The 27,735-nt window shown below is 37.6% G+C and overlaps 1 protein-coding gene across 1 annotated transcript in view; it reads left to right on the forward strand.

The window, feature by feature from the left end:
* LOC126094706 (uncharacterized) overlaps positions 1 to 27,735 on the forward strand; it is a 294,462-nt gene that overhangs the window by 248,508 nt on the left and 18,219 nt on the right. Inside the window, exons 3-4 of the mRNA XM_049909236.1 lie at positions 11,337 to 11,468; positions 11,841 to 11,949. Coding sequence (XP_049765193.1) covers positions 11,337 to 11,468; positions 11,841 to 11,949 — 241 coding nt within the window. The remainder of the gene's footprint in view (positions 1 to 11,336; positions 11,469 to 11,840; positions 11,950 to 27,735) is intronic.

The following is a 27,735-nucleotide window of genomic DNA, read 5'->3' on the forward strand; positions in this document are numbered from 1 at the left end:
TTGGAATTCTTTTTGTTTTAATTGAACAAAAGATTCAGAATTCCTCAACAGAATTGAATAGAATTCATCACATTTATTATTTGATCCTCCTGACTGGTAGGCACTGTGTCAGTTCTTTCTAGACAGTGTACTATTGAATGTGGTGGTGTTCGTAGTGGTTAGACTTCGTTTCTGGTGAATTATTTTTGCAATTTCTGAATGAGACATGTTTAGGTAATCAATTTGCTGGTAATAAAGATCAGAATTATGGAATTCGATGTTAGTGAAATTCATACTTTCTTCATCATACTTTCTTCATAATACTAATTATTGCATAGTCTCTCCTACTGGATGTTAAATCTGTTGTTCTGGTGTCTGAAGTTATTACATTTATAAGATTGTATGAACTGTATGTGTCTCACAATCTTAAGTTACTAATATAACAAAACTTTGCATCAATATTTAAATCCTTCACTTGGTTCCAACTTGGCCAATTATTTTATTGAGAGGCGGTTGAAGAAACGTTCAGCTCTCCATTTGATGGACAATAGACGCCCACCTCTTTGTGTTCCATTGTGCTGTTCATGAAGCCTTTGTAATATGACACAATGCCAGATAGTTCAAGTGACCCTATGGTGCAACATTGTTGAAGGAAAAACAGTTACTTCACTTTAGTTTATTTATTAACATAGAGACCTATTCCATCCAATTTCTGATGTCGCCCAGTAACTACTTACTAGTTAGTAGCCACCTAATTAAAATTAACTGGTCTCATCCTGCTTTAGGTCATATTGTGTTATTGCCAGAACATGTGGATTAGGTACATCCATGAAAGCCTACACAAGTGTAATTTACTTCATTATTATTGTATGAAGTCTGTTCAAAAAATTCCAGAACTCTACCCACAATGTTCTTTCTATGATTACCTTTACTTATTGTCATGGTCACCTTTGAAATAAACTCCTCCACAATTGATACACCACTCCAATTGTTGTTTCCATTTCCAGAAGCAGTCTTGATATGGATCTTGCTGGAACGCACGGAGTGCTGTCTGCAAATTTTCTTTCATCTTGTCTTTTGTTGCAAATCTTCTCCCTTTCAGTGGGAGCTTTGGAAATAAAAGAAAGTCCCACAGGGGCAGGTCATGAGAGTATGGATATGGAGTATGAGGCAGCACAGTGATTTTGTTTTTTGTGCAACAGTCATGCTCCAACGGGGATGAATGTGCAGCTGCGCTATCATGATGCAAGAGCCATGACATATTTCAGACCGTTTCCCTTCTCACATTTTCTCACAGGCATCACAACACATCCCATTAGTACCATTAATTAACAGTTTGTCCCTGTGGCATGAATTTATGATGAACTAATCCTTCAAAGTCAAATAAAGCTATCAGCATGGCTTTGACATTTGACTTGACCTAAACTGCTTTTTTTTTATCTTGGGCAACCTTTCCCAACCCATTGTTAAAACTGAACTTTGGTCTCAATATCATAACTGTAGACACATATATAATCACCAGTTATGATTCTCTTAAGGAACACCTCATTCTCATTTGCATGATCCAAAAGCTCTTCACAAATTGCAAGGTAAAGATCTTTCTGGTCTTGACTCATGAGCCATGGGATGAACTTTTCGGCAACATGATGCATTCGAAGATACTGTGTCAGGTTTTCATGATATGATCCAACAGAGATGTTATATTTTTCTCCAACCTCTCAGACAGTCAGCCTTTGATTAGCACACATAGTTTTGTTGACGTTCCTGACATGAGCATCGTCAGTAAACATCAAAGGGCATCCTGAATGAGGGTCGCCTTCATTTAACTTCCGTCTGGCCATTTTTAAACTATGTGAACCATTTGTAACACTGAGTATGGCTTAAGCACTCATCATCATAGGCTTCCTGCATCATTTGGCGTGTCTCTGTAAAGGTTTTCTTGACTTTCATACAAAACTTAATGCTGACACATTGGTCTTCTGATTCTGCCATCTAGAAATTTGCAAACTATTCAACAAAATGCTCTACTCAATACAGCACTGAACAATAGCTAACAGACATACAACAATGAAACTTCTGGCAGTTACACATTAAACACGGCATTTGCAGAGAAACCAGCCACATTTCACTCCAACTCACTATTGGCGTGGAATTACGAATGTTCCAAATTTCTTGAACAGACTACAGATCTTTTCTGTTCATTTTTACAGTGTTGTAGCATGAAGATTTATTGTCTTGGAACACATAGGATGTTTGAGTCTTGTAAACATTTGCATTAAAAGTTTTTTTTTGTACAGGAGCAACATATTTTAGTACATGAGTTGTTAGTAGTGCTTTGGGCACTGGGCCTTATTTTATATACATGAGAGAGATGTTTCACCAGACTTGAACAGTTTTTCTCTTGTGCGACTTATGCGACTTACCATACAAAATGCTGAGGCTCTTTCCTGTTGCATGTAGGACAACCTACTGCTTCAGATGCAAGTGGAGATGATGTTTTAGGTGCTGATTCTGCTACTGATGGCACTAGTGATGTTACTGTTAATAGTGCTGATGGCATTGCTCTGACTCACGGAATTATGCTGTTCACTTCCCTTCAGTTTGTAATCATTTCATTTATCTTTTTACATATAAACTTCTCTCCTTGAATGCCTCTGTAGTTGAATGTTTAGTGCTGCTGCCTTTGGTGGGAAGGAAGTGGGTTCAGTTGCCAGTACCTCCCCGATTTTTTTTCTGATGTAGGGATGTTTGTAAGGGGACTACTCAGCCCTTGTGAGGGCAAATGAAGAACTGCTTGAATAAAGAAGCAGCAGCATCATCAGGATTCATCTACTGACAATCATGGCTGGAGAGTTTGGCAACATGTCCCATGATTATAGATCACTTTTTGTTCTGCCTTGTAGGCCACAGTCAGACAGTCGGAGAAGGCCTAAGGCCTAATCTTTGAGTGATTTTTATGTATGTTAATGTTTTTCTTCATAATTAAGATGAATTTTGTATCTGGTTTGCTAGCAGCTGTCCAGTTTAACAATATCTAGGATGCTGCAAATTCTGAATGAAGAATACATCTTTTTTAATTTAATGTTAGTTTTCTGTGTTTCTTTGTTCTTACTAAGTACCACATTAAGTCGCATCTGTGTGGTAATGTTGTAGCTGTGATAGTATGTTGAGTTGTCGATAGGCCTTGTAATCTTACCTTCCCACACATCACCAGTAGTTTTTCAGTTTCTTCATAATAATTAACTTCTTTCAATAATCTTTGAGTGGAGTAAGATTTACAAATAAACTTTTTTACTTATCTTCATTTTCTTGTTATTCGCTGCAGTTCGTCATGTTTAGGGGTAGATTCTTGAGGCTGAAATTTTTGACTTTGTGAGTTCCAGATGACTTGATAGCAGTTAAGTAAGACTGCTGCGTAATTTCTGTTTCTATGGCTTTTTTATTTTATCATATTTTTCTATGTCACACTGTCTTTAGAATCTCCACTTTAAAACAGAGATTTATATTGTTATTGGCAAACATAAAAACACATCCGACTCCATCAAAGGCATGCCCACTACTCACTAATTCTGTGGTACTAACAATGTTCCAAAGAATTTACAAAACAAAAAGAGTTTACAAACTTTCTTTACAAAAGAAGAATCTTCACCAAGTTATATCATTATTTTATAAATGAATGCAAAAGTAAATTTAATAAATGTCATCAGATTGTGCAATTAATAATAAGAATTTTAAGTATGCCAGATATTTTGTAATTTCAAATGTTTCTAAAAGAAGAGTAATGTTAACTGTACATACAGGGTTGTTACATATTGATTGTAATAAAGTAATTTCTTTTTATACATTTTAACCAAAAATCTAATATGTTGTATATAAAATCATATGAAATTCATTTTGTTAAACACTGAGATAATTTTCACCTATATAAGATTCAAAAATATCCCTGGTATCAACTACTTCTTTTAAAGAAAGCTAATGCTAGAGGATGGTGCCCTTTAGAGCAGGCACAAAAGAAAGAAAGCTTGCTAGCTTTTGGACCTATCCTCTGATGAGCTATAGTAAAATACACACACACACACACACACACACACACACACACACAAATGTGTGGCCAGTGGGAATCTTTACATGATAGCAAAGGTGATGTGGGGACTTGAATTAGGAGGGGGTGACAAGAAGGAGCAAGGGGAAACCGTTGGGTGAAGGGTAGGGAACAGTGGGTGACCTGAGATTGAGGCCAGGATGATTACAGGAGTGGAGGAAATATTGTAAATGTATCATCCTTCTATTTGGTTCAGAGAAGCCAGTGGTGGAAGGGCGAATTCTGACGGCTTGGCTTGTGAAGCAGCCATTGACATTGTGCATGTGGTGTTCAGCTGCATGTTGTGCCACCAGTGGTCAACTTTCTTCTTCACAGCAGTTTAGTGGTGGCCATTTGTTCTGTTGGACAGCTGGTTGGTAGTCATACCATCATAAAAGGCTGTGCCATGTTTTGCAGTCAAAATAACATAAAAGGCTGTGTAACATTTGCAATCGTATGAACATAAAAAGCTGTGTGGTCAGCTGTCCACTAGGATGGATGGCCTCCACCAAACTGTTGTCAAAAACAATGTTGACCACCTGGTGGCACATTGTGCAGCTCAGCACAACATGCTCACTTTCAATGGCTTCTTCACAATGCAAGCCATCTGCATCCTTCCCCCCATCACCAGGTACAAGGTTCTCTAAACTATGCAGACAAGAGTTATCCTTACAACACATTAACCACTCCCATAATCGTCCTGGCCTCATTTCAGGTAACCAACCCTTCTGACATCCTCCACCCAACAGTTCCCCTTCCTACATCCTGTCACCCCCTCCCAACTCATGTCCCTTTGTTGCCTTCAGTGTGTGCTGCTTCCCGCTGACTACTAAAATCATGCCAGCCCAATACCTGCCACCCCTCCCTTCCACATTCCTAGCTAGCAAACCAGCCATCTAACTCCAGGCCGCTAGCAACCCACTCCCAGCCTCTCTCCCTGCCTCCTGCCTCCCTCTCGCTCTACCCACCCCACTGGACACTACACCCACCACAATCAGTACACCTACCAGAAAATGGTATTGGCATGTTAGTCTAATTGGCAAGGATAACTCCAAAAGTTAGGAAGTTTTCTTTCTTTTGTGTTTGCCTATCGACAAGTCAACACTTCTGCTTTTCACCGAGTGGTCTTCTTTTACCCAAAAGTATATATATTCTGCAAGATCTTTTCTGCAACATTTATTGATTTTCTTGATCTTCAGATCTACTAGCCAGTTATTTGCCTCATTTTAGAAACATTGCTGTGCCCACTCTACACACCAAGTAATCATTTCTTGTTAAATGTTTTAAACACTGGCTTTATGATTCTCTTTGTTTGAGGTTTTATTCTTATTGCTTTTTCTGCAGTTTGACTACTCTATTAATATTTGTTCTTGGGGCATCTCTCCACAGAATTATTCCATAACTTAACATGAAATTAATTTATACATAGTACATCATTCTACATTATTTGTGTCTTTTAGGTAGCTGAATATGTATAATGCACATGGGCTGGAGCTGAGTTTTCATCTTATATATTCTGTGGGCTTATCCCATTTCACATTTTTGTTACTTATTATCTCAGAGAATTTTGTGCATGTGGAGTTTTCTGCTATGCACTCATCCGTCCAAATATTGATGTCTTCATCATATTGGTTTTTAATTTCCAGGTTTTGTATTCTGTTATTAGGATCAGGAAAAAATCTGTTTTGTTTTTTGGCTAATTGTGTTGTTATTTTTGGAAATTCCAATGTTAGCTTTCTCATTTTAGGTGTTTTTTGTGACTCTGGTATTACTTTCTGCCAATTCTGTTATTATTGTCTGTCAATTTTGGCATTATTTTCTGCCGGTTTTTATATTAGTTTCTGATGCCTTATTTTTTTTAAATACTCTGATTTCTTTATTTTTGCCTAGTTCCTTGTTTTATAGTGTTATATTGAAAATCAAAAAATTCCTATTGATTAAATTATATTTATTGAAATAAACATCCCAATTAGTCAAGTTATTGGAAAAGAAGAAGCTTTTATGTTAAATGTTTTAAATCTAATCAATTAAAAGAAAAAACTATGCAACTGTACACTTGAAAGTTTTTCCAAAAAGAAACAGTACCATAACTTCAGAAAAGTTCTCTGCTGAGACATTATGCTGCTGATCCATCAACACTTCATGCTAGTTTGAAAACTGTCACCTGGAGTCTTGTCTTACGACAAGGAAGACAAACTATCTCCAGCAGAACACCAGACAACTTACAATGTGCACCTTTACTACTGGTATGAAAAGTTTCTTCCATTAAATTATGAAGGGATTTCAATTCCTTTAGAATATCTACACAGGTGTGATTTGTTATTCCTGGTATATAAAAGATTCTTTGCTATTTCAGCATTAATATAATTCATTGTTATAATCATGTGGTTGTGTTTTATCCATTCTGCAACATCACTACACACAAATAATTAGAACAAGTACATAAACGTTCCTTTATTGGAACACACTCACAGATGTATATCCAGTTCAGATAAAATACCAAATGAATCTGCCCAGGTTGAGAACCAAGTTCCATAAACAAACAGCCACTGCCATAAGTGAACAACCATCCAGAGTCCATGTCAATTACCAAGTCACTGCCCAGGCTATGGTGGTCCCTATCCTCATAGATAATTTGCTTCTGAGTGGCATATTTTGGCTCTGTGGCAGCTCTCTTACAACTGTTAATATATGGGCTCTGGCCTGCATAGCTTGTGTTCTCTAACCAAGAAAGGGTGCAGACAGGCTCATGACTGCTAATGATAAAGTGCCAATTGTTGAGTAATCCTTAACACTTCGCTTCACTTATGATGAACTTTGGTGAACTCACAATGAACCCCACTGATGAACTGTCACTGACTCATTGGGATGTGAGTTATAAAGCCATGTGGATTATTGCCATGTGGATTATTGCGCTGCAATCATGCAGTTGGATGGAGCTGCAGATGATAAAGTGTGTTTTGCTCATTGACTCCACAAGTCAAGACATGTCAGTTTGAATAAAATTCTTGAGCTCTTCAATCATTGTTCGGAGCACTGACTGCTGGGGTTGGCATGGTTTCCCACTTATGTAGCCATGATTGTGGCCTCTGGCACCAGTCAGAGAGAAATGAAACAACACATGCTTGCAAGGTGATTGGGCAACTAATAGCAGCTCCCGTACATAAGAAAGCAATCCTGAACCCATTGATACACAGAGCAAAAGCTTTTTCTGATGATGATCACCTACAGTCTGAATTGCAGCACTTGAGATATGTGTTCAGAGAGAATGGTTATAGCAAGAGAGACATTGCAAAGCTTTTCAGGTGTTACCAAAGAAGGATGCCTTGTGAATCAGCTGAAGAGGCCAAGCCAGCTGCTTTCCTGCCATACTTTGGGGCAATGAGCAGCAAGTTAGGACATATGCTACAGAGACATGGACTGAGACTAGTGGCCAAAGCTGAGCATTGCATGGGAAACTGACACAAAATACTGTCTGAAAACCTGAGAGTGTTAGCTCATGTGCCAATGTACTGGGATCTGGTTACAAAAGATACGGCTGAGATTAGAATGAACAGCAACAACCTTAACAGAGACCAGGGATACACACTCAGTAGGGCATGGGGGCAGGCTTTGGATGTCAAAAGGAAGCAACAACAACTGTGTCATCCTTGTAGGGAGACAAAAGCATCAGTTTCAAAAGTGGCACTAGCCCATTGTGCCACCTGATGTCAGTCAGACCCACAGCAGACCAGAATTGCTGTGAGCTGCCCAATCACCTTCCATGCATGCGTCATTTGGCCTCTCTGATTGGTGTGAGAGCCCACAACCATGGCTATGTAAACAGAAAACTGTGCCAGCCCTGGCAGTCAGTAGTTTTACTCCTGATGATGGTGGTGGAGATGGCCATCAAAACCTTGAGAATTTTATTTGACTTGACGTGGCTTAAGGTTTTATTTAGGTTGAAACAAGAATATCAGGCTGTGAACACTGCCTTGCTTGGATCTTCTAACAACCCTACCACAACAAAGATCAAAATTTTAATAACGATTGTGGTGTGCTCACACTGCTAAATACTTCATTTTCAGACAACATCAGTCATATTATGTGGCAGGTGTCATTAGAACACAGTTAATAGTCATTTCATGTAATAATGAAAAAACTAGGCACTCATATTTTTGTGTTTCCCACGCTGGTCTCGTCGTAAAATCATGGCTCAATCATTGAAAATCTAGGTGGTTATGATTCCAAGCTCGGATGCAAAGAGGCCTAGGTTTTATTCTGCTATATTCGAAAGTTTTGTAGATGCGCTTCTCAAACCATTCTTGGAGATTAAACCTTTCAAAGTTAGCACAATAGTGATGTAAAAAAAATAATCAGCACTCCGAATTTAAGTTACACTTCCTTTTAATTGCTTTTATTGCAATATGATGTAACACACAAAACATCACTTCACAATACAAAACATACTTGAAAACATCTTCCTCACAGTCACTGTTAAAGTTCACATTTTATAAGCTGACGACAATATTCATCTTTCCAACATGACGTCCAAGACTTGACTTTCTCAACGTCCGACTCTCTAACAACTTAACAACTAACTATCGCTTACGCGCCCAAAAATCAGAGTTACAAGTATGTCAAAGATCATAGTGACAAAAGAAAGAATACACATAAGAATAATATCATTGCAATATAAACATACCGATGTATCACAAATGAAATCAAATCTGAATGTTGTCTCAGAAATATGTTAAGTAGTTAACAGAAAAACAGTAGAATATTACTGGTATCGAGAGGTTCAGATGGGGTACCATAATGGTTGCATAATTCAAGTACCATTACAATCTGTAGGCAGAAGAATTGTTAATCTGATTTGACAGTGCAACATACTGCTTGTAAGTGATTCCTTCGCCCCTATCAGAAGAATTTGTCCCTTAATATTTTTCAAAAGCTTATTGGTTTCACCACCAAAATTTCATTGTCCCACAATTATGAAGAATCTTTAATTGATCTACCTTATTAAAAATCTCCCAAAAATGAGTCATTTTTGGGTAAACTTGTTGTTCAAAAGAGTCAGGAAATGTGATGTGTGTGACTACAACAGCTACCAGAATTGACATCACAAGAAGCAGGGTACTTTAGTTTGACATGACGTCTAGAACCATAATTCTCTACATGGGAAATTAACTGTATTTAAAGACTAAACACAAACCTCAGCTTTGAGAACAAAGTTAAAATCCAGAGCAAGTGTTCAGTGACAATTAGTAAATTTCTGATTTCAGAATTATAACATTTTTACATAGAAACAGAGAAATTCGAATTTTCATGATACTTAATAAAAAAAACACCTATTTCATGTTGTGTTGCTAAAAACTACCAGTTATGCATTATTTTTGTACTAATGTTTATGTGAAATTTTCCTGTCCCTAGTCATTATCCTAGAATATAGAATAGCGTGATTCATACAACTAATTACATTGTCATATCTAAAAAGAAAGATGATGAGACTTACCAAACAAAAGCGCTGGCAGGTCGATAGACACACAAACAAACACAAACATACACACAAAATTCTAGCTTTCGCAACAAATGGTTGCTTCGTCAGGAAAGAGGGAAGGAGAGGGAAAGACGAAAGGATATGGGTTTTAAGGGAGAGGGTAAGGAGTCATTCCAATCCCGGGAGCAGAAAGACTTGGGTAAGTCTTTCCGCTCCCGAGATTGGAATGACTCGTGTGTGTGCGAGTGCATACCTGTCCTTTTTTCCCCCTAAGGTAAGTCTTTCCGCTCCCGGGATTGGAATGACTCCTTACCCTCTCCCTTAAAACCCATATCCTTTTGTCTTTCCCTCTCCTTCCCTCTTTCCTGACGAAGCAACCGTTTGTTGCGAAAGCTAGAATTTTGTGTGTATGTTTGTGTTTGTTTGTGTGTCTATCGACCTGCCAGTGCTTTTGTTTGGTAAGTCTCATCATCTTTCTTTTTAGATATATTTTTTCCACGTGGAATGTTTCCCTCTATTATATTCATATCATTAATTATATTGTCATAATTAAGTGTTTCTGATGTGATTGTGTATAATATAAAGATCAGTGGGCCAAGAGTAATTCCCTAGGGGATGTAAATGTAGAATTCTCATTTCAGATTTTGATTTCTCTCCTGGTGTCTTTGTAATTTCAGTATATTGTCTTCTGTTTTTACAGGTGTGATAGGATTTTATCTCCTGCCTTCCTTATTATACCATGGACATCTAACGTTTCTACTAATGCTTTATTACTTACACAGTCAAAAGCATTTGTTAAACTCAAAAATCCCTACACATTTATTTTTAGAATCTAGATAGCTTATGACATTCTCAGTGAGATCTATGATTGCATCTATGGTGCATTTATCTTTCGGTAAGCCAGACTGTCTTTCATTGAGTAATACATATTGCATTAGAAATGTAATGAGTCTCTGTGTGTAAGCTGATTCAAACATTCTTGATACGATCAGTAGAAGATTTATGAGTCCACAATTTTCTGGTTTGTATTCATTTCCCTTTTTGTGAATTGGTTTTATCAGTGCTTACTTAAATTAATTTGAAAACATTCCTTCCAAGAATAATGTGTTGATTAGTTGTGTACATAAGTGGGACAGTAACTTGTATTTGTTTCATGGTGATTGGCAAAATAGGTTTGAGATTTAATGACAAATGGTTCTGGGTACGCTTGCCACTAATCAATATCCATTACATGTTCTAACTTTCTTCAAAGTGACACTGAGCTGATATGTGGTAGGGCAGGATTTGAGTTCATTTTATGAAGGTCATTTCTTTCTAGGGAGGGGTAAGGTGGAAGTACACCCATGACAGAATTCTTAATACTTGAGCATTCTTTCTTAAAAACCACAATGCTATTCACTGAATTTTGTTTTGCTGATAATCTTTACACTGTTTTTAATTTTTGTCTGTATAGCATGTACCCAGGACTTAGCACAGTTACATCTCTGAAATAGGCTGCATTACTTCACATATTTTAGAAATCTGTATTATTTTGGCTGTTTTCCATGTTTCTGGGCACCTACAGTAATAATGGCAAATATTGAAGAGATCACAAAGTCTTTCTTTTGGTTGTAATCCACCATACTTGGCTCTATAAACTGATAGTTTCCACAGACACTTTGTTTATTCCCCACGATGTAATGTTTTGCTATACAACTTAAGGTCACACTTTTTGAAAGAACACTGCAAATGTCCTATTTATAGCTGTTTTAGGTCATGTACTGGAATGCATTGATAAGCAGAAGATGTTATTTGCAGGGCGTATCCTCAGCTGAATCAGGATTCTACCGCTGTGTCTCAAAGTCTCTCCATGACCCTGCATATAATATTAAATCTGTTGAACTTGTTGTCAGAAAAGATTGGGAGGATGTTTATGAGAATGATTATGAGGTAAGACAAATACACAATCTAAATGTTTAGGTATGTGCTAATCATTTTGCATACCCAAAGAAATTGTCTATTAAATATTATTAATGTGTTAGTTATAAAATGAAACTTCACTTTGAAATCTCCTCAGTACTCTTATGAATCAGGAATTATATGAATCAGGAATTAAGTCATAAAGTTATACTACACATCAAATTTAATAAAGTTAATAAGCCCTCTATTGTTCCGATAAATAGTTGTAATGATACAGTACATAATTGTTGTAAAGTTTCAGCCTAATTGTGCATTAATTAAAATTTATCATGTTTTTCAAATCCGAATTACGAGTTGACTTTTGAGAATAAAAATTAAATTTTTATCAATTTTATTTTTCAGACAAACATGTTCAGAGCTCTGGTAGCTGTTGCCGTTCTACTTGCCATCGTTGTTATTTGTGTAGTTTTGTATGTTCTCTGGAGGAAAAAACAGAGTAATAGATTTAGAGGTAAGGAACACAGTCTTTATTTCTAGATTGTTTTCATTTTAAAAGACTTTCAAATTCTGAACAATGCAATAGCAAAATATCAGTATGGTGAGCATTTCATTATTAATCTTTTTACTTTTGTTAGTCAGTCTGTGGCAACAACTACTTGTAATACACCAGCTTTTGTCCAAAGAGCCTCATTTGATTATGCCATCTATTTATACTAACTAGCTCAGAATGATCAGGAATGACAATCCATGTAAGAAGTGTTGGTGTCATTTTCATATGGGATATTGTAATACTATACAACCTATACATCGAATTACACTGATTAGTTCTGGAGAGGCAATGATTGTCAGTACTGCTAAACAGTGCTTGAAAAAGAGCAGCTTGTCTCGATACTTTGAGCTAATTTGGCAGTAGCACAAGGTTTCGGCAGTAGCACAAGGTGAGTTAGCAGATTGTGAGCTGCAGACCAGAAGACACTAGACATTGCAAGACTGATTGCTTCAGTCTAACTGACTCCAATAGCTTCAGTGCTTAAGAGACTGAGGACAAAAACACACAGACAACCCAAGAATTTCAGAAGCAGAAGGTCCTATTGTTTGGTAATAGTAATGGGAAAGGGCTCTCACAACTGGTAAAGAAGTCTTTGGAAAGTTGCTAATGAATCTTCTGGTTTGCTTGGCCATGGTCCATGGAACTTTTCCATTCATAATGTTTTATCCAGAGCTGCACTGTATATCTTCTGAGTTACTGATCAAGTGACATTAATACTGTTGAAAAGAGGCATGCAACTTTATACAAGAACAGCAGAGATAATCCTTGTCAGAGACAAAACTTAACTATTGACTGTTGCTTGTCAAAGACAAAATTTACCTATTGAGTCTGTAGAGCCATTGTCCAAATATCACTTTCCATGTCTTCATCTGTTCTGTTAAAATTACCCCCATGTTTATATATTTCTATGGCATCTCTAAATAGCCATGGATAATAATGATCAAGAGAAACATGAATACTTTACTAAAGGAACATAAAAGTATTTCCCAATGAGGAAAAATATGAAAATCAACCATAGCAAAGCATGTTCTTCAGTTAGCAAATAATGGAGTGAAGTTTTCTCAAACCAAAATTTTATCTACAGTGATGAATCACTATCCATGGCTATATAGAGAAGCCATTGATATATATATGAAATGGGGATAGTTTTAAAAGAAAGAAGAAGCCATAAAACTTAGTGACATACGGACAGTGGCTCTACAGAATTGTAGATAAGTTTTATCTTTGTGAGGTGACAATTAAGTTTTATCTCTGACAAGGGTTATCTCTACTGATCATGTATAAACTCAGTTGCACAGTATTTATGTCACTCTCTGACATCTGACCCATCAATTGACTGGACTCAACAGACCCGGAGCAGTTCTGAAGATGTCTAGTGCAGATCTGGACAAAACTTTAGGAATGCAAATGTTTCATGGGCCCTGGCCACCTAACCTAGAAGAATCACCAGCAGCTAAGACATCTGGCCATGAAAGCTTTCATTGTTTCATCTTTTGAAAGTGATAATACCAAGCAAATAGTATTTTTAAACCAAGTGCAGGGCTCAGGCATGTGACCTGTGATTCTCTTTGAGAATTGTGTGGTCTTGTCAAAGCCATTGATTTTGTGGATCACATAATTCTGTGTGGCAAACTGAAATGGCATTAACAGCATCCCTCAGGCATGAATGGCATATTATCTTCATAACAGAAAAGCAGAGTGTCTCAGTAACAGACTGATTCACATGGAAGAAACTTAAGCTCGGAATGGTGGAACATAACATGTGACACACCAGAAGGATCAGTACTGGGCTCACTCTGGCTTGTAACCTGTATAAATGATGTTCCAGTGACTTTAAACTGTGGTTCAGGAATTGGTGATACAGGCATACTAATCAAGGGCCAGAACTAAATGTCATGCTCTGCCACCGGCTTCATTGGCTGTAGTATGGAGAGGCATGGGGTCAGCACACTGCTTTACCTGCCATTGTTGGGCTTCTTGATCTTGGAGCTGCTACTTCTCACTCAAGAAGCTCCTCAGTTGGCATCATGAGGCTAAGTGCATACCATTCCAGTTGTCCCAGCCAAGGAAAACTCCCTGTTAGTACCAGGCAATGAACCTGAATTGTCTGCATAGCAGTCAGGCACACTGACTAAAGACCTACAGAGGCAGACCTGATGATAGCTGAACAGGCCTACAGAAGGTTTACAACTAACGGTTTAAGTCATAGTCTAACAAAGGTTCAGAGTAAGCAATTTCAAACCAGCTGTAATGAACTGATAACATTATAAGTGGACATGAAACACATTCTGTAACATACCTTGGGGTCCACTTCGGTAACAGCTTAAAATGAGGTCACAGATAAACCAATCAAGAAGCTCATTTCAGCGTGTTATGTGCTCAGAAGCATCTTTCACTCTCTTGATCTACAGACAAGAGTGTTGACATATTCTGCATATTGTCACTAGCTATTATCTTATGGAATTTTCATATAATAACAAGCAGTAAGAATATTGTGATAAACATACATCTTAAAAAAATTCCTTTTATCGGAATTATATACTTTTGCAGGAAGGTACTCAACAAGTTCCCATTCAACAAAAAGCAATAAATTACCTCATTAACCATTCTTTCTGGAAATTTTCTGAATGTATAGGTTCAAGGACTGAGAAGTTCTGTTGGTTGGTTGGTTGGTTGGTTCGGGGAAGGAGACCAGACAGTGAGGTCATCGGTCTCATCAGATGAGGGAAGGACGGGGAAGGAAGTCGACCGTGCCCTTTGAAAGGAACCATCCCGGCATTTGCCTGGAGCGATTTAGGGAAATCACGGAAAACCTAAATCAGGATGGCCGGACGCGGGATTGAACCGTCGTCCTCCCGAATGCGAGTCCAGTGTCTAACCAGTGCGCCACCTCGCTCGGTTGAGAAGTTCTGTAACTACATCACAAGTAACAATGTTTATTGCAGAGTTTCATGACAAATAGTAATGTACTGTAAATAGTTCTCAGTATTTGTAGACGTAGATACATACTTCCTTCAAAAACATCATTGTTATAAAAAAGTATTTAGATCCTACTAACAGGTAACAGCAGTTGTATAGTGTAACTGAAGAGGCAGCAGCTCTTTTTCCCTTCAGTAGCATCTTATTTTTCTAATTTGTTTAATTTGGCAATGAAAACTCCAGTTTTCAATATCAACAACACGAGAAAGAGGATACATTGCTACTCACCATAAAGAAGACACATTGAGTTCATTGAGTTGTAGACATGCACAATGAAGAGACTGTTACGCATTTAACTTTCACCTAAAGCCTGCTTCAGAAAGCAAAACACACACATATTCATTCGCACAAGCAAGCATACTTCAAATGCACATGACCGCCATCTCCAGCAGCTCATACCAAATATATATATATATATATATATATATATATATATATATATATAAAAAGAAAGATGATGAGACTTACCAAACAAAAGTGCTGGCAGGTCGATATACACACAAACAAACACAAACATACACACATCTTTCTTTTAGATATATTTTTCCCACGTGGAATGTTTCCCTCTATATATATATATATATATATATATATATATATATATATATATATATATAAAATAGAAGGAGACATTCCACATAGGAAAAATATACCTAAAAACAAAGATGATGTGACTTACCAAATGAAGAAGGTGCTGGCAGGTCGACAGACACACAAACATACACACAGAATTCAAGCTTTTGCAACAAACTGTTGCCTCATCAGGAAAGAGGGAAGGAGAGGGAAAGACGAAAGGATGTGGGTTTTAAGGGAGAGGGTAAGGAGTCATTCCAGTCCCGGGAGTGGAAAGACTTACCTTAGGAGGAGGAAAGGACGGGTATACACTCGCATACACACACATATCCATCCACACATATACAGACACAAGCAGACATATTTAAAGACAAAGAGTTTGGGCAGAGATGTCAGTCGAGGCAGAAGTGCAGAGGCAAAGATGTTGTTGAATGACAGGTGAGGTATGAGTGGCGGCAACTTGAAATTAGTGGAGATTGAGGCCTGGTGGATAACGGGAAGAGAGGATATATTGAAGAGCAAGTTCCCATCTCCGGAGTTCGGATAGGTTGGTGTTAGTGGGAAGTATCCAGATAACCCGGACGGTGTCACACTGCGCCAAGATGTGCTGGCCGTGCACCAAGGCATGTTTAGCCACAGGGTGATCCTCATTACCAACAAACACTGTCTGCCTGTGTCCATTCATGCGAATGGACAGTTTGTTGCTGGTCATTCCCACATAGAATGCATCACAGTGTAGGCAGGTCAGTTGGTAGATCACGTGGGTGCTTTCACACGTGGCTCTGCCTTTGATTGTGTACACCTTCCGGGTTACAGGACTGGAGTAGGTGGTGGTGGGAGGGTGCATGGGACAGGTTTTACACCGGGGGCGGTTACAAGGGTAGGAGCCAGAAGGTAGGGAAGGTGGTTTGGGGATTTCATAGGGATGAACTAAGAGGTTACGAAGGTTAGGTGTACGGTGGAAAGACACTCTTGGTGGAGTGGGGAGGATTTCATGAAGGATGGATCTCATTTCAGGGCAGGATTTGAGGAAGTCGTATCCCTGCTGGAGAGCCACATTCAGAATCTGATCCAGTCCCGGAAAGTATCCTGTCACAAGTGGGGCACTTTTGTGGTTCTTCTGTGGGAGGTTCTGGGTTTGAGAGGATGAGGAAGTGGCTCTGGTTATTTGCTTCTGTACCAGGTCGGGAGGGTAGTTGCGGGATGCGAAAGCTGTTGTCAGGTTGTTGGTGTAATGCTTCAGGGATTCCGGACTGGAGCAGATTTGTTTGCCATGAAGACCTAGGCTGTAGGGAAGGGACTGTTTGATGTGGAATGGGTGGCAGCTGTCGTAATGGAGGTACTGTTGCTTGTTGGTGGGTTTGATGTGGACGGACGTGTGAAGCTGGCCATTGGACAGGTGAAGGTCAACATCAAGGAAAGTGGCATGGGATTTGGACTAGGACCAGGTGAATCTGATGGAACCAAAGGAGTTGAGGTTGGAGAGGAAATTCTGGAGTTCTTCTTCACTGTGAGTCCAGATCACGAAGATGTCATCAATAAATCTGTACCAAACTTTGGGTTGGCAGGCCTGGGTAACCAAGAAGGCTTCCTCTAAGCGACCCATGTATAGGTTGGCGTATGAAGGGGCCATCCTGGTACCCATGGCTGTTCCCTTTAATTGTTGGTATGTCTGGTCTTCAAAAGTGAAGAAGTTGTGGGTCAGGATGAAGCTGGCTAAGGTAATGAGGAAAGAGGTTTTAGGTAGGGTGGCAGGTGATCGGCATGAAAGGAAGTGCTCCATCGCAGCGAGGCCCTGGACTTGCGGGATATTTGTGTATAAGGAAGTGGCATCAATGGTTACAAGGATGGTTTCTGGGGGTAACGGATTGGGTAAGGATTCCAGGCATTCGAGAAAGTGGTTGGTGTCTTTGATGAAGGATGGGAGACAGCATGTAATGGGTTGAAGGTGTTGATCTACATAGGCAGAGATACGTTCTGTGGGGGCTTGGTAACCAGCTACAATGGGGCGGCCGGGATGATTGGGTTTGTGAATTTTAGGAAGAAGGTAGAAGGTAGGGGTGCAGGGTGTCGGTGGGGTCAGGAGGTTGATGGAGTCAGGTGAAAGGTTTTGTAGGGGGCCTAAGGTTCTGAGGATTCCTTGAAGCTCTGCCTGGACATCAGGAATGGGATTACCTTGGCAAACTTTGTATGTGGTGTTGTCTGAAAGCTGATGCAGTCCCTCAGCCACATACTCCCGACGATCAAGTACCACGGTTGTGGAACCCTTGTCCGCCGGGAGAATGACGATGAACCGGTCAGCCTTCAGATCACTGATAGCCTGGGCTTCAGCAGTGGTGATGTTGGGAGTAGGATTAAGGTTTTTTAAGAAGGATTGAGAGGCAAGGCTGGAAGTCAGAAATTCCTGGAAGGTCTGAAGAGGGTGATTTTGAGGAAGAGGAGGTGGGTCCCGCTGTGACGGAGGACGGAACTGTTCCATCCAGGGTTCAATTTGGATAGTGTCTTGGGGAGTTGGATCATTAGGGGTAGGATTAGGATCATTTTTCTTCATGGCAAAGTGATACTTCCAGCAGAGAGTATGAGTGTTTTGCCTGTCTGGAACTCAACATGTTTTCTTTACTTAATTTAATTTAAATGACTTATCTGTGAATATCATACTGCAATAAGATGATAGTTTATTTCCTAAATTAAAATACATGGATTAAGTTTATAATGATTTCCTTATCATTTGTTACCGTATGTTTTGACTTGTTCCACATCCATATACCTGAAGGTTATCCTTCTTGATATGATTCTTGGAATATAATGACTTAGTTAATTAATACTTTAAAAACAAATTAAAGGTTTAGACAGGGGAGATCTGATGTGGAAAATACCAGGAGAGCAAATGTGGGAGTACAGGAGTATTTGAGTTTCAGGCTAGATGAACTGCAATAACAAAAAGCTGCTGTGGAAATAGTTACTTCTTATGTAGTAGAAGACATAGTGCAAGCAGGAAGTATCAAAATGACACCAGAACTGACTCAGCTGTTTAGGTTATTGATATTATGTTGTAAAGTTTGTACATCAGCTGGATTGTCAAGTTGCAGTTAGCCACAGATTGGCAGTGGCCATTCATGCTTATAGGCAGCTAATTAATTGTTATTCTCATACTGAATGCTGCACACTAATAAATGCAACATTGCTGGAGCTTTCAAATGTGGCCATCCCTTTTATAACATAAGATTTATGTGACTAGAGTGGAATACAAAGTGGTGGGCTGGTATCAAGGGTATCAGGGGACAAATATGTATAGTGCACCTTAAAGAAGTGCAAGGAGATGGCATAGGTTAGGCAGACAACAGACTACTATTTAAGGTAACTTGTAGCTTTTGGACAGGACAGCTGGTACATTTATTTATTTATTTGTCCATAGAGTTTTTTAACAACAGTATGAGACACATCAAGAAATACATTACAAATAAAATAATTGCATGTAAATGTAAATAAAATTATAGTTGTTTAAAGACAAACATATGTATCTATGTGACAATGTACACACTTCAATAATGTGGAAATGAAGTCTCTTCAAAGAAAGAATGCTGGCACTTGACTCAGTGATTAGGGAAAACCATGGAAAAACATAAACATAATGGTTGGACAGCACTCTAAAGCCTACTTGGAGAAATCACATTTCACTACCATACACTAATTCATGAAAAACTGTTGCTCATATCAGTGCATATTACAAGTGAAATTGCAATATCAATGGCAACAGTAGTAAGACTGATATCACAGCTAACAGTCAAGTGGAACTTTCCACATCACTACTCAACATTAGACTTGAACTTCCTTTTTTCTTCTATCAGCAAGGGCTGGTACAACTTTCTCTGCTATCACAAATTTGAATTTAGATATTCCATGTGGTTAGATGGCTAAATCAGAGTCAGGTGTCTGCCTCCGTAGCAGAGTGATCATCGCGTATGACTGCCATGCATGCTGGGTTGGACATTTGCTCCACTCAGGGACTGAGTGTTGTGTTGTCCTCATCATCATTTCATCATCAATAAAATGCAATTTGCCCTGTGTGGTGTCAACTGAAAACACTTGCAACTCAGCAACCGAATTCCCCAGGTGGGGACTCACATCCACCAATGCTGTACTGTCATTTCATTTCATGTCAGAATCTTGTGCTGCTGTAATTTATTTTTAAGTGGGCAGCACGTTGATATTCTTCATGTTGTGTAGAAGCTTCTTGTAAAAATACTGGTTGCACATAGTAGTAGTAGTAGTAGTAGTTTATTCATCCAGAGACAATTTACATTGCATGGATTTCGTCAAAAAAAAAATACATAGTATATATATATACACACATATAGGGTGAACAATACTATACAAAATACAGATGTGCATAGTAGACTATGTAACATCAGACCACATTGAAATAGCATGTACAACTTTGATTATTTACATTGATGTATGAGAAAGACTTTTTACATGGAATACACAGTTGATATTTAGATATAACACATACAATTCTAGCACTTTTGTACATATTATTTATTTAGATCATAGCAACAGTCAGATAAAAATTACTATTGGCACAGAGTACATAAATATGATGGTTTAGTATGGAGCTATTCCAGGTATTCTTTTACACTATAATAGCAGTTGGTCATTAAAAATTTGAATACTGCTTCTTTAAATGAAGACAATTTTTTTATTTCTTTTAACTTTACCGGTAGTTTGTTATATAATTTACTTCCTTGTATGTTTGTTTGTTTCTGCGCCAAAGCCTTGTTAACTCTTTTTATATGAACGTCATTGCACTTTCTTGTGTTGTAAGTATGTAGATCTGAGTTGGATTGGAAATTGTTAATATTTTGTTTTATATTAATTACGCTTTTCTGTATATAGAGGCACGGTAGGGGTAGAATATTCAGCTGTTTAAATAATTGCTTTGAAGGAGTTAGCCTTGAACTGTTGGTAATTATTCTAACAGCTCGTTTTTGTAGAGTGAAGATGGTTTTGAGATTTTTCTTACTCCCAGAAGATGAGGCCATAGGTAATAGCAGAATGTATATAAGCAAAGTAAACAGCTCTGCTACATTCCCTACTACATACAAAGCTAATAACGCGTAAAGCAAAGCAAGCAGAACTTAACTTATGTGAGAGATACAGGATGTGGGATTTCCAGTCTAAATTTTCATCTATATGTACACCTAAGAATTTTGTGGTAGCAACTCTCACAATTTCTTTATTTTGTATTCTGAGATCTAGATCAGAGTGTGACTTTGCTTTCCTGTAATGGATATAATTAGTTTTAGAGATATTTATGGTTAATTTGTTCACTTCAAACCAATTTTGCAAATATTCTATAACTCTGGTTGCAGATGTTGGCAATACCCGGTTTATGTCAGTTACTACAATGTTTGTGTCATCCGCAAACAGGGTTATATGAGTACCATTTACTGGAATCTTGATATCATTTATGTAAAGAAGAAATAGGAGAGGTCCTAGAACACTCCCCTGCGGTACCCCTATTGGCACAGTCTGAATATCCGATCTGTAAACAATACTTTGGTTTTTACTGTTTGTTGTTGCAATTTCTACTACCTGTTTCCTATTATGGAGATATGACTGAAACCACTTTTTAGCTACTCCTCGTATACCGACAAATTCTAATTTGTCTAGCAGGATATCATGTTGGACAGTATCGAATGCCTTTGAGAGGTCCAAATTTATTCCTATTGTACTGTTGTTCTTATCTAGCCCCGTTACAATATTTTCAATGAATTGGGTGATGGCTGACTCTGTACTCATTCCTTTGCGGAAGCCGTGTTGGTTTACAGACAATAGATTGAATTTCTCGAGGTAATTTGTAATTCTGTTTTTCATGACTGTCTCTATTACTTTTGAAAATACCGATAATAAAGCTATTGGTCTATAGTTTCCCACATCATGTATATTGCCCTTTTTATACAATGGTTTTACTTTTGCAATTTTTAATCGTTGTGGAAAGACGCCTTCCGAAAATGATATGTTTATGATGTGTGAGAGTGGGTCTGATATGACACTAGCACATCTCATCATGACTGAGCAAGGTATCTCGTCAATCCCTGAGGACATTTTATTCTTCATTGTTTTTATTATTTGATTAACTTCCAATTTGTTTGTGGGAGGTAGCAATAATGAATTCACACTTTGTTCTTCTGGGATTGATGTTCTACTAATCTTAGGACAATTTTTATGCAGATTGATTGGACTATTTATGAAGTAGTCATTAACGTAATTTGCTAAAGTACGATTTCTGACTAGCACACCTTGATCATCTTTTAAAACAAAGTCATCTGGATTTCTAACATTTTTGCTTGGGCCTATTTCTTTTTTTACTACATTCCATATAGCTTTTGATTTGTTTGCTGACCCAGCAATTACACTGTCATTGTGCATTGTCTTGGCTTTTTTGATCACCTTCCTGTAAATTTTCTTGTATGTCTTAACATAATCTGAGAAGTGTTCATCTTTGTTATCTTTTTTGAGTTGACTGATATGTTTTAGTGTTTGACTAGATACTCTAATAGCGGGTGTTATCCACTGGCTTGTGTTCCTAGGCATGACATTGATCTTTGTGAGCTTTTTTGGGAAACACATCTCAAATAGGGACATGAATGTACTAGAAAAAGCATTGAAAGATTCCTCGGTTGTAATTTGTGCAAAGACATCTTCCCAGGTTTCATTAGCTAACAACTGGATGAAAGTATTTACTTTTTCTGTATAGAAGTGTCTTTTGTATCCCCACTTATATTTCACTGCCTTGGGGATAGAGTAATTTATGTATGTTAATAGTGTATTGTGATCCGAAAGACCTAAGTTTACGTTTAGTGGCTCAGTGATACCATTCTCCATATTTGAGAAAATATTGTCTAAAAGAGAAGATGACAGTTCTGTTATTCTGGTGGCATCTGTAAAGAGTGGTTTCATGTGGAAGCTGCTGAGTATACTCAAAAGCTGTCTTTTTTCATCACTTTCAATTAACAGGTTAATATTAAAATCTCCACATAAAAATAATTTCACTTCATTACTATAAAAAGTGTTTAATGCTGCTTCAATTTTTTTGAAGAATATGTTTTTGTCACCCAGTGGAGATCTATATACTGTAATGACAACTAGTTTTTCACTCTTCTCTTCAGTTTTTAACTCTATGGCACATGATTCAAAATGTTTTTCTATATTTAGATGGTCCAATTCTGTTTTCACTTTGAACTGCAGTCCTACTCTAGAGTAAATGCATACCCCACCATTTTTAAAAACACTTCGACAATAATGTGTTGCTAAATTAAATTTGTTTATATTTATGAGACTTAATTCACTAGCCTTGCACCAGTGTTCAGATAAACAAATACAAGAGACATCAGCAAGATTACTTAAAGCTACTTCTAGATCTAGTACTTTGTTTCTGAGGCACTGAATATTCTGACACATTATCCTGACTGTTTTGCAAGTATTTTTTCTTTTGTCATTACCTGGTAATGTGCTGCTTTTTCCATAGTAGTTATGACTTATCTGCAAATTTTCTTGCTGATTTGTCACAATCTTTTCCATTTCTTTGTCTGAAGCCATAAAAAATCCTTATTTAATGATGTGGATGTACCTTGTCTTTGACTCCTCCTTAGGCAGTGTTGTGTTGCTGCAACTGTTGTTGATGGTTTTGTTGCTGCTGCTACTGTTGTTGTTGGTTCAGTTGCTGCTTGATCTTCCATTAGTTTTAAGTGCCTGTGTCCTGTATAATAATAATTTTTATTTTAAGTGTTGTAATCATATGTATGTTGGTTGAAACTAGCTGAGCAGTAATGCTGTAAGAAAAGAATGACTTCATATATGTATATTTCAGAGCACAACAAGCCATAGTCAAAGTGTTGAAGGATTTGGTTAAAGTATTCGCTACATGGATGATGTTAAGTTACAGAGAGTACTGGGTGCAAACTGGCTCAGAACAGAAAAATATCTCACCTTTGATTTTGTGTTTGTGGTCATCGGACCATCATTGGATGCCTGTCATACTGCTAAAATTTAGTTTTGTAGAGAATTCTCAGATAATGTACTTAACATAGTATTTAACCCAGATGGTACTGAATTTTTTTGTTACTCTGAATTAAAAGATGGTTAATTATACCACTAATAGGTCACACAAATGCTGTACATTGATTTTACATAAATTGAACCCTTAGTCCAAGCATAATGAGCTGTCCTCCTGGAAGGATATCAGTACAGTGTGACATAAAAACACCGTTTTATCATTTCAACACAAAGTGCTTCATTTTTTGTGAAAATTAATTAAGCAAAACACATGAAGTACCAAATCACACTTAAACACACAGTAGTAGCTTTTTTCCTTAAATCTTCTACATTGAAGTTGTATTGTCTTCTGTGTGTTGCTCTCCACTGACAGATCAGAAACATAATGCTCTTTCCATCATATAATCCATCTTTTGTTTTTTAGAAGGCTTTCCTTTGTTGCTGCTAACTCTCTTAGTTCATTCAAGAATTGTAATAGCAATCCATCAGCAAAATGCAAGATGCTCAATAAGTCCCTCTCTATATGTACATAAAATTCCAGGCATTTTGCTGTGCTATATCAATCAAGTCAGCTATTGTTGGGAAATATCACTTTTTGCCTCTGACTCATGTGGAAAAGTGATATATTTTGGCCTGTGCCATCAGTGCCACCCATGTTATTACTGTAAGCCTGGAAGAGTTTTGGTTGAGGCACAGGCATAGTTTACTTCTTTCCTTGGAAAAATTTCCAACCATCTTCAAAGGCAGAACATGATCATAGTTTGTTGCTACTGTAACCACACTGTCAATATATTTGTCACTACAAGTGCCGTCTCCCTGCTATGGTTCCAGCCACACAGGGTACCCCTCACTTGTATCACCACACCAGAATTTTTAGCCACAACAGATAGGTTTTCATGAAATAAACAGTGATTATTAACCCACTTTAAGTAAAATATGTAACACAATTTTAAAAATGGCATAGCTTTTTACATCTTATGAATTGTTTGCCATCATGTCTGAAATAGGGAACCAGTGACTCATCTATTGGATTATTATGCCCATGCGACACTAAAGTTTGAAATCTTTCATTGGGCATTGATAATAACTCCCGAATTTTTGCAAATCGTCTGTTTTGTCAGGCTCTTCATTGTTGTGGGCATTTAAATTAGTCATTATAGAACAAATCTGTCTCTTGATATAGTATTAGATACAAGTATATTATGGCTATCAATTCCCACTTGCCAATATATTTTTGTCCTTGACACCACAATATAACCACTGAGAGGAAGAACAGCTGTGAATATTAGCATATCGTCTTCTGTAAAATCACCAGACCTGTTCCTTTTTTGCACTATATTGGTTAGTGCATGTAACCATAAATCTGATAACATCTTGATCAAAAACCAGCTGAAAATATTGTAAAGGGCTTTCCCCTCATATTTAGGATAGTAACCATGAGTGACCATTCTACACCTGCACAGATAAATCATCTTTTGTCCACTCACAACTCAGCTCTTTCCTTGTGTCAGTTTTTTTCTCTTGTCTTTGAATTTTTGAGGGTGGGGATAATACTTGAGAGGTTAGTATACTGCTACATTCTCCAGATGTACCAAGCAATATGTTAGGCTGTGAGATTTAGGTATTTATGTTGCCTGAGGGAAATTAAGTGAATGAGCTCATTGAATTTGATTTAATAACTAAAAAAACTTCCATTTACTTGATTTCTGGGCTAATTATCACTAGATGGATTGTCTTCTGTGTCTGAATCTTCATCTGTTAAGTCTTCAGTGTCCACGACTCGTGGTCTTGCGCTAGCGTTCTCGCTTCCCGCGCATGGGGTCCCGGGTTCAATTCCCAGCGGGGTCAGGGATTTTCTCTTCCTCTAGATGACTGAGTGTTGTGTGTCTTTCATCATTATTTCATCCTCATTCACTTACAAGTCGCTGTAGTGGTGTTAAAGAAGTTGTGGAGCGGTGGCTGGACCACCCCGCGAGGGGCCTCCTGGCCACCAATGCCATACACTCATTATTATTATTATTATTATTATTATTAAGTCTTCAGTAGCATTCAGTGGTGGTGAGATGGCCATATATATTCTGTTATTAGGTATACCATCATCAGTAAAAAGTATTACTTGGAAGTCATTCAATTTAATTCTTTTTTTGCAAAGAAAAAAATATTCTACATTAGCCTGACATCCTTCTGGAAGGATGCTTTGGAAATGACCCACATTTCTGCTTTATGTAATCAAGTGAAAATGAAAACATTAATATAATATGATAGATAAAAAATTTTAGATGTAAAATCATCCATAAGTTACTAAACAATAATAAAATACATGTATAAATTCTTTACCCATCTAAAATCATGTCAGTTATGTCATCCACTGCTACTGAGTCCAGTCTTCAAATCTGAATAACATAGAATGACTTGCTAAAGCATTGATTGTTAGTATATGTATGTCAACAATCAACACTTAACTGAAAATCCATTGTTGCAGAAAGAGTCTTATGTGAAAAGGAAACTAATTACTTTAAATGTTTAAAAGAACTACACATAATCCTTCCAAAGGATACCAAGAACTATTAGCTCAATTAGTTTGACTAATTTTCACTTCGATTCCCCACACATAGCAACATGACAACCAGTCTCAGATCTTGCATAGAATGTTAACCACAAGCAGACACTTTCAATAACATATGAATCAGTACGACAGTGGCAAAAAGTTTACAGTGCACTTTCTAATTCGAGTTCTAACAGAAACATATAACAATATTGGTTTTCACCATACAGTATAGATGCTGAGTCATAGATAGACACAACAAAAAGACTCTCACAATTAAAACTTTTGGCCATTAAGGTCTTCATCAACAATAGACGACAGACACATTTGTTATACTCCATCCTGGATTTTCCATTGTTTGACAGTATTGGTTTTCATTTACATATGTTGTCAGTTAATACTCCAGATTGCCTGATTTATGACGGAAATATACAAATGACCATGTCATTGATATGAAGATGTCACTGGAATGAAAGTTACTCAGAGTATGATTCAATGAATCTGATGAAAGTTAGTATTCATAATAGTTTATATTCATACATCTGCAACTGACACAAACATGGCCACAGCCATCTCTGCATGCTGTGGTGCCATGGCAGTAAGTGACAAACTCACCTGGGGTGAATAGTGTGGGGTACAAAAAAGGTGTGTTTGTTAGGTTTTGTACTATTTTTATGCCAAAGTCCTCCATAACTCTGTCATAATGGGATTTACATGTTAATAGATAATATGAGAGTGTGGCTTGAACTCATCATACTGGCATGGTGCAACTGGGAAAAAATATAGAAACTCTACCAATTGATATAACTTGACAAGTAAATAAAGAGGTGATCTAGATCTTTCTGACTGAGGTAAAGTGAGGGAGATAGCAAGCAGCAGGAGCAAGAACACTACTATATGATGGGAGTTTAAAGCCACATTCACACTCATAACAGAGATGCCACCACTTCTTGTGGCATCGTGTTGTAGTTTACTGCACTGTAGGTTATTAGTGGCATCACTGCAATGGTGCAACTTTGTATTATGCCACTAAAAGTTAAAGTCAGTTGTATTTGCTGATGCCATTATCCTTCATCCGACACTGGAGAGTACCCTTCAGCTGTTCTGTAGTGGTTGTATGTTCAAACACCAGCATCCAGCATTTTGCCCCAGTTTTGTGAAATAATTCCTGTTGTGCTCCATTCGATTTCAATGTGTTTTCATTTTCTTTCTAAAAAAGTAAAAAAAAAAGCAATCAGCAAAGAAAATGTGTGTGTGTGTTTGTGTGTGTGTGTGTGTGTGTGTGAGAGAGAGAGAGAGAGAGAGAGAGAGAGAGAGAGAGAGATTGTAATTTGAGTTTGAGAGACCAAGCACTGTACATATTGTGGACTGTATGTGGTAAATATTCCCAAAATGTAAGCTAACAGTTGCAAAGATACAAATTAAAAGTATTTGAAATACATACATTAATAAACAAAATAAAATTCCAAAATCTCAGAGAGTTGTAGAGGTGCAGATGATGTTTACAAGCCAACTTCCATAGCAGAAAGCATCTTCATCTTAGAATATTATTTAACAATAATGAAAATAAGTCGATGGAGCAATACATGAAA

Source organism: Schistocerca cancellata, chromosome 8 (genome assembly GCF_023864275.1).
Source record: "Schistocerca cancellata isolate TAMUIC-IGC-003103 chromosome 8, iqSchCanc2.1, whole genome shotgun sequence".
Taxonomy (NCBI): Eukaryota; Metazoa; Arthropoda; class Insecta; order Orthoptera; family Acrididae; genus Schistocerca; species Schistocerca cancellata.